The sequence below is a fragment of the Scyliorhinus canicula genome, chromosome 20, assembly GCF_902713615.1.
Source record: "Scyliorhinus canicula chromosome 20, sScyCan1.1, whole genome shotgun sequence".
Lineage (NCBI taxonomy): Eukaryota > Metazoa > Chordata > Chondrichthyes > Carcharhiniformes > Scyliorhinidae > Scyliorhinus > Scyliorhinus canicula.
The window spans coordinates 18,765,627-18,781,079 of NC_052165.1; the positions used below are offsets into that span (position 1 = coordinate 18,765,627).

Consider the following 15,453-nt stretch of genomic DNA (forward strand, 5'->3'; position numbering starts at 1 on the left):
ACCCCTTTCCCCTGACACAGCATCGTCTGACACGACCTGACCCGATTTTTCCTACCCACCCACCACCCTCACCTCCTTACACCGTACCCACCTGCCACCCTACCCCTGAATCCTCTTATCCCACCTATTTTCACACCTACACATTCACCATTCATTCATCCAAACACCCACATATTCATTCACAAATGCACCGAGAAGCTTTGGGGCACTATTGTGCACAGTTCTGGGCGCCACACTATGAAGGATATGAACGCATTGGAGAGAGTACAGGAGAGGTTACAGCAATGACTGAAAGAAAAAAAAGAAAAGAAAATCGCGTATTGTCACAAGTAGGCTGCAAATGAAGTTACTGTGAAAAGCCCCTAGTCGCCACATCCGGCACCTGTTCGGGGAGGCTGGCACTGCAGGGATGAACAACATTTGTTTTATGGATAGATTGGAAAGGGTGGGACTCATTTGCTTGGAGAGAAGAAGGTTCAGAGGAGATTTGATGGAGATGTTCAAAATCATGAGAGGGCTGGACAGAGTGGAAAAGGAGATACTGTTCTCACTCATAAAAGGATCAAGAATGAGAGGGCACAGATTTAAAGTGATTAGCAAAAGAAGCAAATGTGCTATGAGGAAAGAATGCAAGGCTTGGAAGTGTGATGGAGGCAGGTTCAATTGAGGCATTCAAGCAGGCACAGATGATTATTTGAATAGAAACACTGTGCAAGAGTATGGGGAATGGGCAGGAGAGTGGCAGTGCTCATTTGGAGATCCGGTGCAGACATCATGGGCCAAATGGCCTCCTGTGTTGTAACAAATCTGTGATTCTGTGAAAGAGAATGGACAGGCTTTGAGAAATTAGGAGGTGAGTTATCCACTGCAGAATTCCAAGCCTCTGACCTGCCATTGTAACTGCAGTATTTATATGGCTCGACCAATTCATCCGGTCAGTGGTAACCCCAAGATGTTGATAATGGATTCAGTGATGGCATTGCTATTGAATGTCAAGGGGTGGTGGTTCTATCCTCTCATGTTGGACATGGTCATTGTCTGGTAAATTGTGTGCCGTGAATGTTACTTGTTACTTATCAGTCCAAGCCTGAATGTTGTCCAGGTCTTGCTGCAAATGGGCATGGACTGCCTCAGTATCTGCAGAGTTGCGAATGGTGCTGAACGAGGTACAATCATCAGCAAACATCCCCACATCTGACCTTATGATGGATGGATGGAGCAGGTGAAGATGGTTAAACCCAGGACACTACCATGAGGTGGGAAGATGGGCCATGGGCCAGTGAATTCCCACGATTCAGCTATGATAATGAGGCTGTGAATATAATTCTCATTCGGCTTTCCTTTACACCCACGTCAGGGCTTTCTTGAAGAAGGGCATGTGCATTTTTACATCTATTCCCGGAACTAGCCTGAGCAACACATCGGCACCAAGCCACCCCCCCCCCCCCACCCCGCCCACCCTACCCACCGCATTCAAGTCGCCCTACAAGCCTTCAAAGTCCACCTCCTCCAATCAAGCCCCTGATTTCCTCCAGTCTACAATTTTACCCCCTTTACCTTTCTCTCCTCAACCCAGAGATTGGTCTTATTCTGAAAACGACCCCATCCCATTCCCTCCCCTCTGATTGACAACCTCCTCCAGGGATTGAGCCACCCTTCCAACACCCTCCCCCCCCCCCCCCCCCCACCCCCCTCACCGCCGACTAGAATTGACACCCTGCACCCACCCTCCCCTGCACAGACCCGCCTTGTCCTGCAGACTTCACCGACATGTTTCCCCATCCAACTGAAAGCCTAGCCTGTAAATATGTTCCCATCACGTGCGGGGTAATCCAATCTCTGGGTTAGAGTTGGTTCCCCCCATGTAAGTCTCACCTTCCTGCTCTGAATGGGTCAGGTAAATCAAAGTTCTGTGGCCTATGTTGCTGGGTACGTAGGTGTAGAATGGGATTGATTGAGAACAGCACATTTCACAATATCAGATTAGTATATGAGCATTGTTAAACCCCCCTTTAGTACTCCAAAATATTTTGATTCAATCCTCAGAAGGGGATTATGATGCTGAATGAGATCACATTTTAGCAGCTTCATGGTTGGTAAAGTTTTGTCAGTTTGCCTGGGTCAATTAGCTGTATCTAAATGCCAGTTCTCTTTTTTCCAAGGTCCGTGCTGTTAATGGAGCTGGTGTTGGGCCGCAAACATTAGAACAGAACATAACGATGGATGTTAAAGGTAGGTATTCTGCTTTATTCTATCTCATTTGCTTTGCAAACAGTTCAGTTATTCCCTCCGTGTAACTAAGTACAAGGGTAACAGCGAGATTACATATGAGAACACTTCATAATCATTAGTAGCATGCTCTCTTGCCAAAGACTCCAGACACTTCCTCAAAGGCCCAAGCCAGCGCATATCCACTCATGAGTTTTGTAATCCTTCTTCTGAGTGCACACACAAGAAATGTACGGTAATGTTATGTGCCAGGATTTAGAGAACCCCAAGTGTATCATGGAGTTTACCTGACCCACAACTTTTAATAGATTGCGGTATGGGGAGCACACGGCCCACTCTACAGGTGTGGTACAGCAGAAATGGAAAAGTATTATTTTAATATAAATTTAGAGTACCCAATTTATTTTTTCCAATTAAGGGACAATTTAGCGTGACTAATCCACCTACTCTGCACATCTTTGGATTGTGGGGTGAAACCCACGCAAGCACAGGGAGAATGTGCAAACTCCACACGGACAGTGACCCAGAGCCGGGATCGAACCTGGGACCTCGGCCCCTTGAGGCAGCAGGGCTAATCCACTGTGCCACCGTGCTGACCCGGAAAAGTATTTTTTAAAGCAAAACAATGTTTATTCTATGAACTCAAGTTAACCTTTTTAAAACATACAGTGAGCATCTTAGCAACCATTAATTCAAATACAATCCCCAAAGATTACAACACTTAAGTAATCCTTTCAGCTTTCCTTTTAACATCCATAAGACTTAAAAACATAACCTTTAACAGAAGCACATCAGGTTAAAGTCACTACTGAGAGCAGTTATTAGTTTTAAATCACCAAAGGATTGATTTAGTTTCTAGATTACAGAAACAGGGGGGGAAGGGGGAGGGAAAAGGTGGGGGGGGGGGGACGATGACTATGTTTGTTTATTTAATTTAAATTTATTTTTAAGTTCTTCTGTTGTTCATTGGGGTTGGGGGATGGGATACATGCGTCGATACGGTCTGGGGGTGTTACAGTTATTATGGGTTATTTTGTTGCATTTCATTGTTTGTCGTTACGTTTTATGTTTTCTGTAAAAAATTCCAATAAAAATTATATTAAAAAAAAATAGATTACAGAAACACACCCTGCAGCAAACAGCCTAAAATGAAAGTAAAAAAGCTGACAGACAGCCCAGCTCCACTGGGCTTTCTTCATGCTAACTCATGCCCCATGCATGCCAACTCATGTCAACGTATGGCCCATCCATGCCGATTCACCTACCCTCATGGCCCCTGAAAGACCCATGCCAACTCCTTGCCAAAATCATATTTTTATTTAAGCTGAATAGAGAGATATTTTTGGTTGAAGTTTTTCACCTTGTATTTATCTGGACAAATGGCAGGAATATCCATGTAAGGGAAAACAGCAAATGTATACTGTAGGAGAAGAGATTGCTGATTGGCCGGCAGTAAACTCTGATTGGTAGAGGTGTTACCATGGAGAAGGCACCATTGTGGCAACAGACAGTTAATTGCTAAGCATTGTTTGAAGTTTAAAACAGGCAGCATGATTCTGATTGGCCCTGAGGAATGAACCAGCGAATGGCTGCCTTTTATTTAGTGGAAACAGGCACTAAGGGTGTACATGTTCATTCTGTCTGCAAAGAACAGGAACTGGTTATTCTCAATGTGCGAGGAATTATGATTGTCAGTCAGGCTCACAGTGTGATGTATTTGCTAGTACTGGAAGTTACGTATATTAATACACAGGGCACTGTTGTTTGCAGTTTCCCGACGGCATCAACACTTAGCCTCAGGATCAGAGAATCCCGCCCAATATCTGTACATGTCCTTTCTGTCTGCAAATAACAGTGCCCTATGTATTAATATACGTAACACAGCCCCAGGATCAGCAATTCTGGCCCCTAAAGGGGGCCAGCAGGGCACTGGATGGTTCACACTGCTCCAGCTGCTGATCCAGCTGTGGAATGGGCACAACATGGCGCAGGAGTACAGGTGCCGGCGCGGGATTAAGGAGGCCGGGACATAGAGAGGTTGGCCCGCCAATCAGTGGTTGCCGATCGCGGGCCAGGTCACATCGGAGGGGGTCGGCCCCCCCCCACAGGCCGCTACCCGACCCTTCAACGCCAAGGACCCGCCGGCTCAGAGCAGGTTAGAACGGCGCCGGCGGGACTCGGTGTTTTCTTTATGGTCGCTCGGCCCATCCAGGCCGGAGAATCGCGGGAGGGGAGCCACGTTGAACAGCCCACGACCGGCGCCGCACCAATCACACTGGCCCCAATGGCGTCGATTCTCCGATCTGCAGAGAATCGCATCGGGGCTGCGTGGCGCGATTTGTGCGGCCCCGCCGGCGATTCTCCCACCCGGCGCGGGGTCGGAGAACCCCGCCCATTGTGCCTGTTTCAGCTAAACAAAGTCAGTGACAGCTGACATCAGCATTCTTGCATATTGTCCTGGTGAACGCAAGACAAAAGCTTTGACAAACATTGTCTCTTTTTTAGCAATATTCAATTTCACGCTGCCAAACAACCATAGTTTAATTATTTGGCAGGGTATGGGTGTCGCTGGATAGGCTGGCATTTATTGCCCAACCCAAGTGGCCCTTGAGAAGGTTGTAGTGAACTACCTTCTTGAACCCCTACATTCAATGTTGTGTAAGTACAACCACAATGCTGTTAGAAAGGGAGCTCCAGCATTTTAACCCAGCAACAGTGATGGTACGGTGATAGAGTTCCAAGTCTGGATGGTGTGTGATTTGGTGGGAAACTTGCCATTCATCTGCTGCCCTTAACCTTCACGATTGTCGAGGTCACGGGTTTGGAAGGTATGTTGAAGGAGTCTTGGTGAGTTGCTGAAGTGCATCCTGTAGATGTTACACATATTGCCACTGTGTGTCAGTGGTGGAGGTGGTTAATATTGACTTCAGCTTGTCAGCCTCTCGAGTGCCAATCCCGACTCCGGCATATCCGACACCATTTCTCATTGGAATCGCCCGTGTTCCACGTGGTGCTGGTGCTAGCCCATTAATGGTCAATGTCACAGAAGTCCGCCGATGCTGTCCAAACGTCAGTTAGTCTCTGAAAAGGAGAATCGCACCCAGAATATCCCATACGGAGAATCCTGGCATTTATTTCTATAAAAGCAAAATACTGCAGATGAAATACAGACAGAGAATACCTGTTAGATCCAGGAGGTCTGGCAGCATCTGCAAAGAGAGAGAAACAGAATTATCAGTCGGGAATTTCCACACAACCTGCCGGGTGATTCGTGGCAGCGGAGACAGCTCACCATTGGCTGGCAGCGAGATCTTGTAGTCCTCCCTTTGTCAACATAGTTTCTCGTTGAATATACCCTTCACCACCGTGAAACCCACAGTGGGGGGGGGGGGGGGGGGGGGGGGGGTGTCGCCAGCGACACTGGGATATCCCGCCAGCATGAATGGCCAGATCATTCTGTCATATGTTTCTAAAGACGAGTCCTACGGCAATTTCTGTTTTTATTACATTATTTATATTGTTGTGAAACTATGTTTGAGATCAAAAATGACTTCTGAATTGACTGGCTGGAAACCCTTCATTCATTTAAAAAAAACTAAAGCCACATTCCAGTGACTTGGGATAACAGTCAAAGATGGCTGAACATTTGCATCACTGTAACTTTTGTATTCCAAAACTATTTAAATGGAGACAACCTGTCTTCAAAGCCGTACCAGGAACAATTGCTTTGAGGTAGATGAATGGGGGCCATTTCCTATCCTATTAGCAAAGGGTCCAAACAATCGCTGAATACTCAACTTGATGGGGGCACACCATCAGACATAAACCCTTGGCCAATGGGATCCTGACCAAGAGCGGAATTACCAGTCATGATTTAATAAAGGTAACTTCACTACCCTAGTCATGACCATATTTGGATCACTAGGCAGTTGGCGAGAAAAGCTCATGTGGCAAGTCAATCATGTATTTAAGCACCTACTTACTTTAGAGCAGGAGAACTAGTTGAGAAACTGAAGGGACAGGACTCTGAGTGGTTTCATCCCACTCTCTCTCTCTCTCCATCCAACTTTCAATTTGAACCCTACCTGCTGATTTTTAACTATCCAGGTGCCGTAGACAGCATTTTTTCAAAGAACCTAACTGAGCAATGTTGTGTCCAAAAGAACAGATAAACTGTCTGTCTGCAGCCTTAAATCATCTCGACACTGAAAGCAGCAGGACCACCAAGTTCAATGTAAAGCTAGCTAACTCACCAACTTCCAAGAGCATTGAACCCTATTGGTTCCATTGGACCACAAATTATTTAATCTATCTATGTGACGTGTGTGTGTGCGTGTGTGTGCGTGTGTGTGTGCGTGCATGCATTTGTGTTTTCGAGGTGCAATGAATGGCATTTATGATGCTTGGACATTGACACCTTAATTTGACTTTCCATGTTGATTTCAACCCTCCAATGCCATGTCAGTAGCGACCTTCTGACAACATGCCAGGAGCAACCTCAGGACACCACGCCAGTTATGTTCAAACATGTCCATTGGTAGTGGAGTCCATGCACGTGCATCCGTTATGTATTTGCATTCATTCTTATTAGCTCTGGTGAAGCACTGATATATTAATGTATTCATTGGACGTGATGTTATAACTCCTTGCGCAGGAAACAGAGAGAGAAGAACAGCCATTTAAGAGATAACACACTGTAAATGAAGCCTTGCTGTTTAAAGCTTTGTCCTCCCTAGTATCACACCTCCAAAACACAACATAAAAACTGGTGTCAAGGACTATGACCGTAAGTTGGCAAGCCACCCGGGAAGAAGCAAATTACTGAGAAAAGTTGGAAAAAATAAATGTCACAAAGGAAAACTTTTATCTGCCGTGCCATGTGCTACAGAGAACAAACGGGTTAGGTGGGCGTGAGTAATGATAATCTTACTGCAGAACAGATTATATAACTGTCTGTGATAAATGAGAGGCTGAAGGTTGGGTTGTTTCCTTCGGGAAACCTTCATTAGTAGAACCGTGGTGGGAGTTTTTGGTGTCATGAGGCCCTTTGATGCTGATGTGGAGCGATGGAGTTCCTATACTGAGCGTTTTGACTATTTTGCATAGACAGACAAAATAGCTGAAGATATTATGATGCGCACTTTCCTGAGCACGATGGGGGGAGAAAAGCTCTAATCTACTACGTTTAGTGCAACCTGAGAAGCCAGGCAATACGATGTACAAGCAGATTATAGATAGGAATATTGTATATTGTGAAAGAATATTTTTAGCTAAAACCCTTGGTGAGTTCAGAGCGCTTTAGATTCCATAAAATAAACCAAGAGCGGGAGTCAATTGCACAATTTGTGGCTGTGCTTAAAAGACTTGCAGAATACTGTGGGTTTGGAGAGGTGCTGAATGACACTATTTGGGACAGATTGGTTTGTGGTCTGCGCAGCGAAGTGATACAGATACATTTGCCAACTGAGTAGGCTATGGAAATCACCGTTTCTATAGAACTGGTTACAAAGGAAGCTCAGCAACTGGATTTGTGCACTCGAATACACAAAATGGCTGCGGAATCGACAACCAGGAATTTTGAGATTCGTGCCGATGTGCAAAACCAGAGCATTTTGCTGCTGAATGCTGGTGTAAATTCATGGCATGTGGAAGCTGTGGAAATGAAGGACGCATAGAGCGTTCCTGCAGGAGTAAAAGCTCACGATAGGGTGCGATTTAACCAAAACTGCAGAAGCCATACACAGGAAAAGTGGTTCTAACGAAGGGCCACATTGAAGTATCTGTGCAACTTAATGGGCAAACAGCGGAGTTGTCTCTGCATGTAGTAAAGGGAAATTATCCAGTGTTCATGGATCGAACATGGCTGGAGAAGATTCAACTGAACTGGGCAGAAGTTAACCTGATGGCCAAATGGAGAATCCGGCCTCGCAAAAATTTTAAAGAAGCACATTGCTGTGTTCGGTGGGAAATTAGGGAGCATGAAGGATATCTGCATGAATTCTCCATTGAGATTCACTTTTCCCACACGGAGCACACCCCCGCCAGCAGATTTCCCCGCGGCATGGGGTAGCTACAATCAGAAATCCCATTGACAAGTGGTGGGAAGTTGTCAACTTGTGGAATTCTCTACCACGAAAAGCTGTTGGGGCCAGTTCGTTGGATATATTCAAGAGGGAGCCGGACATGGCCCTTGCAGCTAAAGGGATCAAGGGGGATGGAGAGAAAACGGGGGCGTGATTCTGAATTTGCATGATCAACTATGTTCAAAATGGTGGTGCAAGCTCAAAGGGCTGAATGGCCTGCTCCTGTACCTATTTTTATGTTTCTAGCAAGACCCCTCGCCAAGTGAATGACACTCCACTAAGGGGTTGCCAAAGGCCTCCCCTCCTTCAGGCCCCCCTCAATCCCGGTTTCAGGCCTCACCCCTTGGTAGTGTCAACCTGGCCCTTCCCTTTGGCACTCTGGCCGTCCCAACAGTCAGGGGGCAGTGCCAGGGTACTGCCCATCCGTGACCCTGACCACCCAGGGGCTACAAAGGCCTCCAAAACCCCTGCCTGGTCAAATCTATCGTCTAATCAACGTCTATCCAGAGAATTCAACAGTGGCTGCGAGAAGGTCCTCATTGAGTAAAGCTTGCACTTTAATGTCTGCGCTTTGCCAGCTGCTTCGATTCTGGGAAAGCACCTCCAGTATATAGGCATCAGAGGTTGAAAAGGGCCCAGTCGAAAAGAAAATCAGACTGAGCACCTGATCTTTCTGGAAAGCACTTCAGAGTGGAGAAAAATCCACTGTAGGGAAAACACGACACCTGCTCAAAAGAGGAAACACTTCAGAGTTAATGGACTATGAAGCTTTGAATGCGTCAAGAGTTGTTTCAAGCAATAATGTTAATTACTCGATTTTCTCCACAGCTCCACCCAAGCCTACTTTCAAACCAGATGTTGTATTGGACAAAAATGAAGCGTTGCAAGTCACTTCTACAACTATTACAATCAGGATGCCTGTATGTTATTTCACAGATGAACATGGAGCTATCAAAAAGATCCAAGTAATAGTAACTGAAATAAAAGGTAAGAGCTTGTTATTTCTTTCCAAACTTTGCTGAACTGGCAACAGTTAAATAGAAACAGAATGAGGAAATTCAATGATAATCATTAATCATTTTGTCTCAGTACATTGCGAGAGCTAGGTCTGTTGCTGCTACCATAGACAACAATCTATTTATTTTGTTGTGCGGGGCACGTTGTTTAAGTGTGCAGGCCTTGAATTTTATTTTGCGCAGCTACACAGATGGGATAACCTAAAGGGCCATTTCTGGGTTGCTGTACGGCTGCTCGGATTATTGACTATTGGGCTGATTCTCTAATCAGGCATTCCCAGAAAGAAGTGATGCTATTCGGGAACAGTGGCCAAAGGAATTGTATACACCAAAAGTCCCATTTCCCAGTCTTGGCAACAATTCATGAAATGCTAGAGAGGTATTGGTGAAGTTTTATTTGGATTCTTATAATGAGCTAATGATGGCATAAAATATATTGAGCAACATCTTTATTTTTATTCTTGAATTAAAGGCTCCTTTTTGAGTGTGAAATGGTATTTTTTCAATGATTTGCTGAATAACTAGTGCCTGGATAATACTGAAAAGAGGCCTGGGGCGGAATTCTCCGGCCCACCGGGGGGGTCAGAGAATCGCCCGGGGCCGGCATCAATCCCGCCCCCCGCTGTGTCCCGAATTCTCCACCCCCCGAGATTCGGAGGGGGCGGGAATCGCGCCGCGCTGGTCGGCGGGCCCCCCGCGCCGGTTGGCGGGAACCCACGCGTCAATTCTCCGGCCCGCGATGGGCCGAAGTCCCGCCGCTGACAGGCCTCTCCCGCCGGCATGGTTTAAACCACCTCTGGTACTGGCGGGATTGGCGGTGCGGGCGGGCTCCGGGGACCTGGGGGGGGGGGGGGGGGGGCGCGGGCCGATCTGACCCCGGGGGGTGCCCCCACAGTAGCCTGGCCCGCGATCGGGGCCCACCGATCAGCGGGCAGGCCTGTGCCGTCGGGGCACTCTTTCTTCCGCCCCCGCCATGGCCTTCACCATGGCGGAGGCGGAAGAGACGCGCATGCGCTGGTATGACGTCAGCAGCCGTTGACGCTCCGGCACATGTGTGGACGTACGCCAACCGGCGAAGTCCTTTCGCCCCGGCTGGCGTGGCGCCAAAGGCCATTCACGCTAGCCGGCGGAGTGGAAACCACTCCAGCACGGGCCTAGCCCCTCAATGTGAGGGCTTGGCCCCTAAAGGTGCGGAGAATTCCACAACTTTGGGGCGGCCCAACGCCGGAGTGGTTCACGCCACTCTGACATGCCGGGACCCCCCACCCGGCGGGTGGGGGCGAATCCCGGCCCTGGTCTCAGTTCCCTTAACTTCAATACTCCTAAGATAGTCTTTCTCTCCCAACTCTCCTGTTATCTCATTCTTTGTGAAGTCTGCCTCTTTTGCAGCCCACTCGTCCTGTGCAGCTTTTTCTTCTGGCAGAGCTGAAGGATTTTATTCTCCCGCATCAACAGCCAATGAATTCAGTCAAAACTAAACTCAAAAAGCCTACCTGTCTCAAAGGTGTCCCCAGTTACTAAGCAATTTACCAAGCCTTTATTTACTTTTCACGCTGTGAAGCACAATATAATAATAATATAATAATTGCTTATTGTCACAAGTAGGCTTCAATGAAGTTACTGTGAAAAGCCCCTAGAAGCACAGTTTGAAGCTAAATCAAAACCTCCACACATACAAACACCTTTGTCTAGCGTGAATCTAACTATAGGTTTACCCTTTCTTTCACAGCAGCACTAAATTAAACTCACTTATTTCTAATATTTAAAAGTACAAAAATAAACACCTCATTACTATCTTTGTCTTCCTGACACACCGTAAATTAAACTAGCTAATGCCATAGACCTTTTGTGAAGGACTGCGCATGGTAACTCCCATAGGACCACATATTAGGCAGTGAATGCTAAGTGCTTTAGTTCCTGCTTGATACAAATGTGAAGAAGGATTTGGCAAAAGTTGAAAGTATTCTGTTGTATTCAAGCAAAGATATGCATTGAATCAAAATCTATCAAGTGTTTTGGCACCTTCGTCAGTATTTCTCCAATTAGGGCAGCACGGTGGCCTAGTGGTTAGCACAACTGCCTCACGGCGCTGAGGTCCCAGGTTCGATCCCGGCTCTGGGTCACTGTCCGTGTGGAGTTTGCACATTCTCCCCGTGTCTGCGTGGGTTTCGCCCCCACAACCCAAAAATGTGCAGAGTAGGTGGATTGGCCACGCTAAATTGCCCCTTAATTGGAAAAAATAATTGGGTAATCTAAATTTATAATTTAAAAAAAGTATTTCTCCAATCTAATCATGGTCCACTTAAAGTACTCCTACTGGGGAGAGTAAATTTTTGACACCTACTTTCTACTAGAGATGGATTGTTGTGCGAAAATGTATGCTGTTAGAAAGGCCTGACTTTTAATGATTCACAATAGCCATGTTTAAAGCATCATAAACTAATGTTATTTTTAGTTTTTTTAGTTTTGTGCTCATTAAAGTGAGGGATGATAGCATTGAAATATGGAAAGTCTTCCCATTTTAGGCACACAGCAAGTTGGGGGGGGGGTTTGCTCTGCATCTGACCGCGTTAGACCTACTCAGGAGTTCTTCATCCTAATGATGCATCTCAAACTGAACTTCTGAAAAACATCCTTCTCACATTTTCCATTTCCTGCGCTGCCACCATTTGGTTTATGTGAGGGCGAATTTTATTGTTATTGTTGATTTGTAGCCTTTTAAATCTTCATATAAGAAAGTAATTTGTTTTCATGGAATTAGATTAAAATAACTGAACAGATATCTAAATTGTTGAAAAGTAGAAATCCATACAAATAATGGTCATACAGCCAGAAAAGGCCCTTTGGGCTGGTCAAAAATAACCTGCTAGGTTGGCACTGCCAGGGGGCAACACTCAGACAGAGCATAGTTTTTCTAGGAAGGATTTCAGAACAGAGGGAACCCCAGCGGAACAAAAAGCCGTCAGTGAGCACATCTGGACTTTCTAGGAAATGAAATGAAATGAAAATTGCTTATTGTCACAAGTAGGCTTCAAATGAAGTTACTGTGAAAAGCCCCTAGTCGCCACATTCTGGCACCTGTTCGGGGAGGCTGGTATGGGAATTGAACCGTGCTGCTTGCCTGCTTTGGTCTGTTTTCAAAGCCAGCGATTTAGCCCTGTGCTAAACCAGCCCCGTTCAGAACAGAGGAAATGCCAGCAGAAAAAAGCTGTGGGCAGAAAAAACAACAGGGGGTGGAGGCTGGGAGACCCGTGACGGGTTTGACATGTGGCGAGAACACCTTTTGGGCCCAAGGCTTGATTTTACAGGCCAGCAGGTATCCCTCCAGGGCTAACAGCACCGGAGAATCACCTCCAATGTTTGTGAAGACCAGTTTTCAATTATGTTTTATTGTCCTATTAAATATTTTGTCATATAAACTGTATATATTAATAATAAAGAGCCCGTCATGCAAATGCACAAAGCTGTGTGACAAAACACACTGACAGCGCAGTGTGAAAGCATATTCGACTTTCTATTCAGGTTAATAATTCCAAAGAACAAACACAAAGAATATCACAAAACTGCATTTCCTGCAGTGAATTATTTATCCATTAATTTTAATCAATAGAAAGTTATCTTCTGGAAGAGAGTGGTTTTGTGATTTGCACTTGCAGTACAGCAGAAACATTTGCATCAGAATCTTTACCCTTAAGTTTCTTCTGTGAGGTGCTGTTGTGTGATGTGTTAAGTAGAAGCCAGATTCCTCTGTACAAGCAGGATAGAGAACCCAAGAGAAAAAGAAAGTGATGATCCAGGCATGATATCAACCGCAAGTCAGAATTGGATGCTCACCCCCATGGCCAGCTTGATAGTGAGGGTCATTTAATCGGGCAGAGGATTGGCAGGTGGGGACCCCGCTATACTCCTGCCTCCGCTCTGATTAACCCGGTGGGGAGTAGGCTCTTGAATGAGCTTTCCGCCCCACTGCCAATTAAGGCACATAAGTGGGCAATTAATGCTCACTTAACGGCCTCGATCCCACACCTCTGGTATTAACTCTCCGGCAGGTGAAGGGCTTGCAATATGGGGAGCACAACAGGCAAACCCATGCAGACTCCCAGTGGGGGTTGGGTCCCTCATTAAAAAGCACTAAATGCCTGATCGGAGATCTAGCATCAGGAAGGGGAAGCCCCACTGAAAGACAACATCTGCTCTTGCTGCCTACCAATTCTAATGCCTTCCAGCCCATGACTCTGCCCTCACCCACCTGTGGTCCAGTATCGGCAACAGTACTAGGCCTCAGGCTGGTGTTATACAAGAAGCAATCACCACCTTCTCCGTGGCGCTGCCATTTAAGAGAGCTGCAGAGGTCCAGCACTTCTCGCCAGGCAGGGCATTCGCTTCCACCTGGAGATCTTTGATCCCAGGAAAGGCCCACTGCCATCCTGTTAAGTGCCCGAGTGACACTTATTCGGCAGCCCTTCCCTAAAAGAGGTGACGCCGGACTCTGACCGGCTCTTCAGACTCTTCAGCAGGTGGACAAGACCCTTGCCACCTCCAGTAAATATCGTCTGTCGTGCGTGCTCCAAGAGTTTCAGCATACTTGCAAACAGGTCGAAGATGTGTCAAACTTTTAAAACAGTTTAAGAGAGAGCATTGTTACAATGAGCAATTTCTAACTAAAACTCACAGCAAGGTTTTCATGAAAAAAATTACAGCAATGCTATATGTAAGCAATGTATTCTTTACTGTAAGATATGCAAAAAATAAATGATTTTTTAAAAATGTAATAATTTGTTTTTGAAACTTAAATGGAATTGCAGATCAGCATCACTGCATTAATAGTTTGTTTAAATGTGTCGTAAATATCTTTATCAGAAAATTTTACTTCTTAATTTATTTTCATATTTTAATTTCTCAATAGCTATGAATGATGGAAATATTTCTACATGGTATGATGCTTACGTAATGAAACCAAAACCGTATTTTGCGAATGAAGGCTTTAAAAATCCACCCTGTAGTAGAACAAGCACATATAGAGAAAATGCTAATGAAGAAACATATACCATTGGAGCTGAAAAATCATGTCAACAAAATGCTGCGAAAATTTGCAATGGGCCCCTAAAACACAATAAACAGTACTTGTAAGTAAAATATTGGTTCTGATTTATTCTGTTGCATATTTTTTAATTGAATAAAAGACACAGCGTTGCAATGATATTCTTGTTCAATTATAAGAGAGCGACAGCTACAACGGGGACAGGATTCTCTCATTTCTTTACAATGTAAAGTTCCTGTTCTTTGCTGCTCTCTCATTTTTACTGCGGCTGAACTTTGCTGCTGTAGCACTGGGAATTGGAAAGGATGCGAACATCTGTTTTTATGCAGGGTGTCAAGTGCATTCATTGACATTCCATTTAAGTTTAAATGTCAAATGTGCTTAGGCCCCAAAACACTGGGTGGTAACATTATAGAGCACTAGGTTATTACCATTAGGTAATTCATCCAAAAGAAATACCTGTACAGATTTTTATTGTTGACAAGACATGGATTCCAAAAGCCACATGTGTTTGACAGCTTTGTACCACCTACGTATTTTACATTTTGAAATAACAGCCTGGGATGACTATTGCAATTGATTAACCTCAAATTTTCAAAATGACAACAGCATGTTACATTTTTGGATATTTAGTCCCAGCCCATTCTCACATTCAAACTCTTGTTCATTATGAATCAGTGCAAATGTAACCACTTCATCTCAAGGTAATTTATAGTAAACTCACTCGATCATCATCATCATATTTTAAAATGTTGTGTCTATCCCCTCTGTAGTCTTCCTCCACTCTGGAAGTTAGCAGAATAAACAGTGTATAAATTAGGCCATCTACTGTGAATGGAAAAGAGAATGGAACTAATGATACACAGTACGTTTACAAGATTTGGAGGCTTAATAATCCTCTTCAGAGGATAGACTATAACTAAACAACCATGTGTGCAGCACCAAACTTTAATATGAACTGGCATAAGTTACCTGAATATCAACCTTACATGGCAGCTCAATGCTGATTGTCCGTAGAAGCTTTTTGGCCCATCAATCTCGTAGTTTCAAAATCTGGCCGGCATGAAGGATATTTAAATATGTA

General features: G+C 45.1%; 1 protein-coding gene across 1 annotated transcript in view; it reads left to right on the top strand.

Annotated features, from left to right (window-relative positions):
* The window catches only part of ptprq (protein tyrosine phosphatase receptor type Q), a 247,980-nt gene that overhangs the window by 178,754 nt on the left and 53,773 nt on the right, over nucleotides 1-15,453 (top strand). The window contains exons 45-47 of the mRNA XM_038781370.1: nucleotides 2,163-2,232; nucleotides 9,141-9,299; nucleotides 14,235-14,454. Of these exons, the coding sequence (XP_038637298.1) occupies nucleotides 2,163-2,232; nucleotides 9,141-9,299; nucleotides 14,235-14,454 (449 nt within the window). The remainder of the gene's footprint in view (nucleotides 1-2,162; nucleotides 2,233-9,140; nucleotides 9,300-14,234; nucleotides 14,455-15,453) is intronic.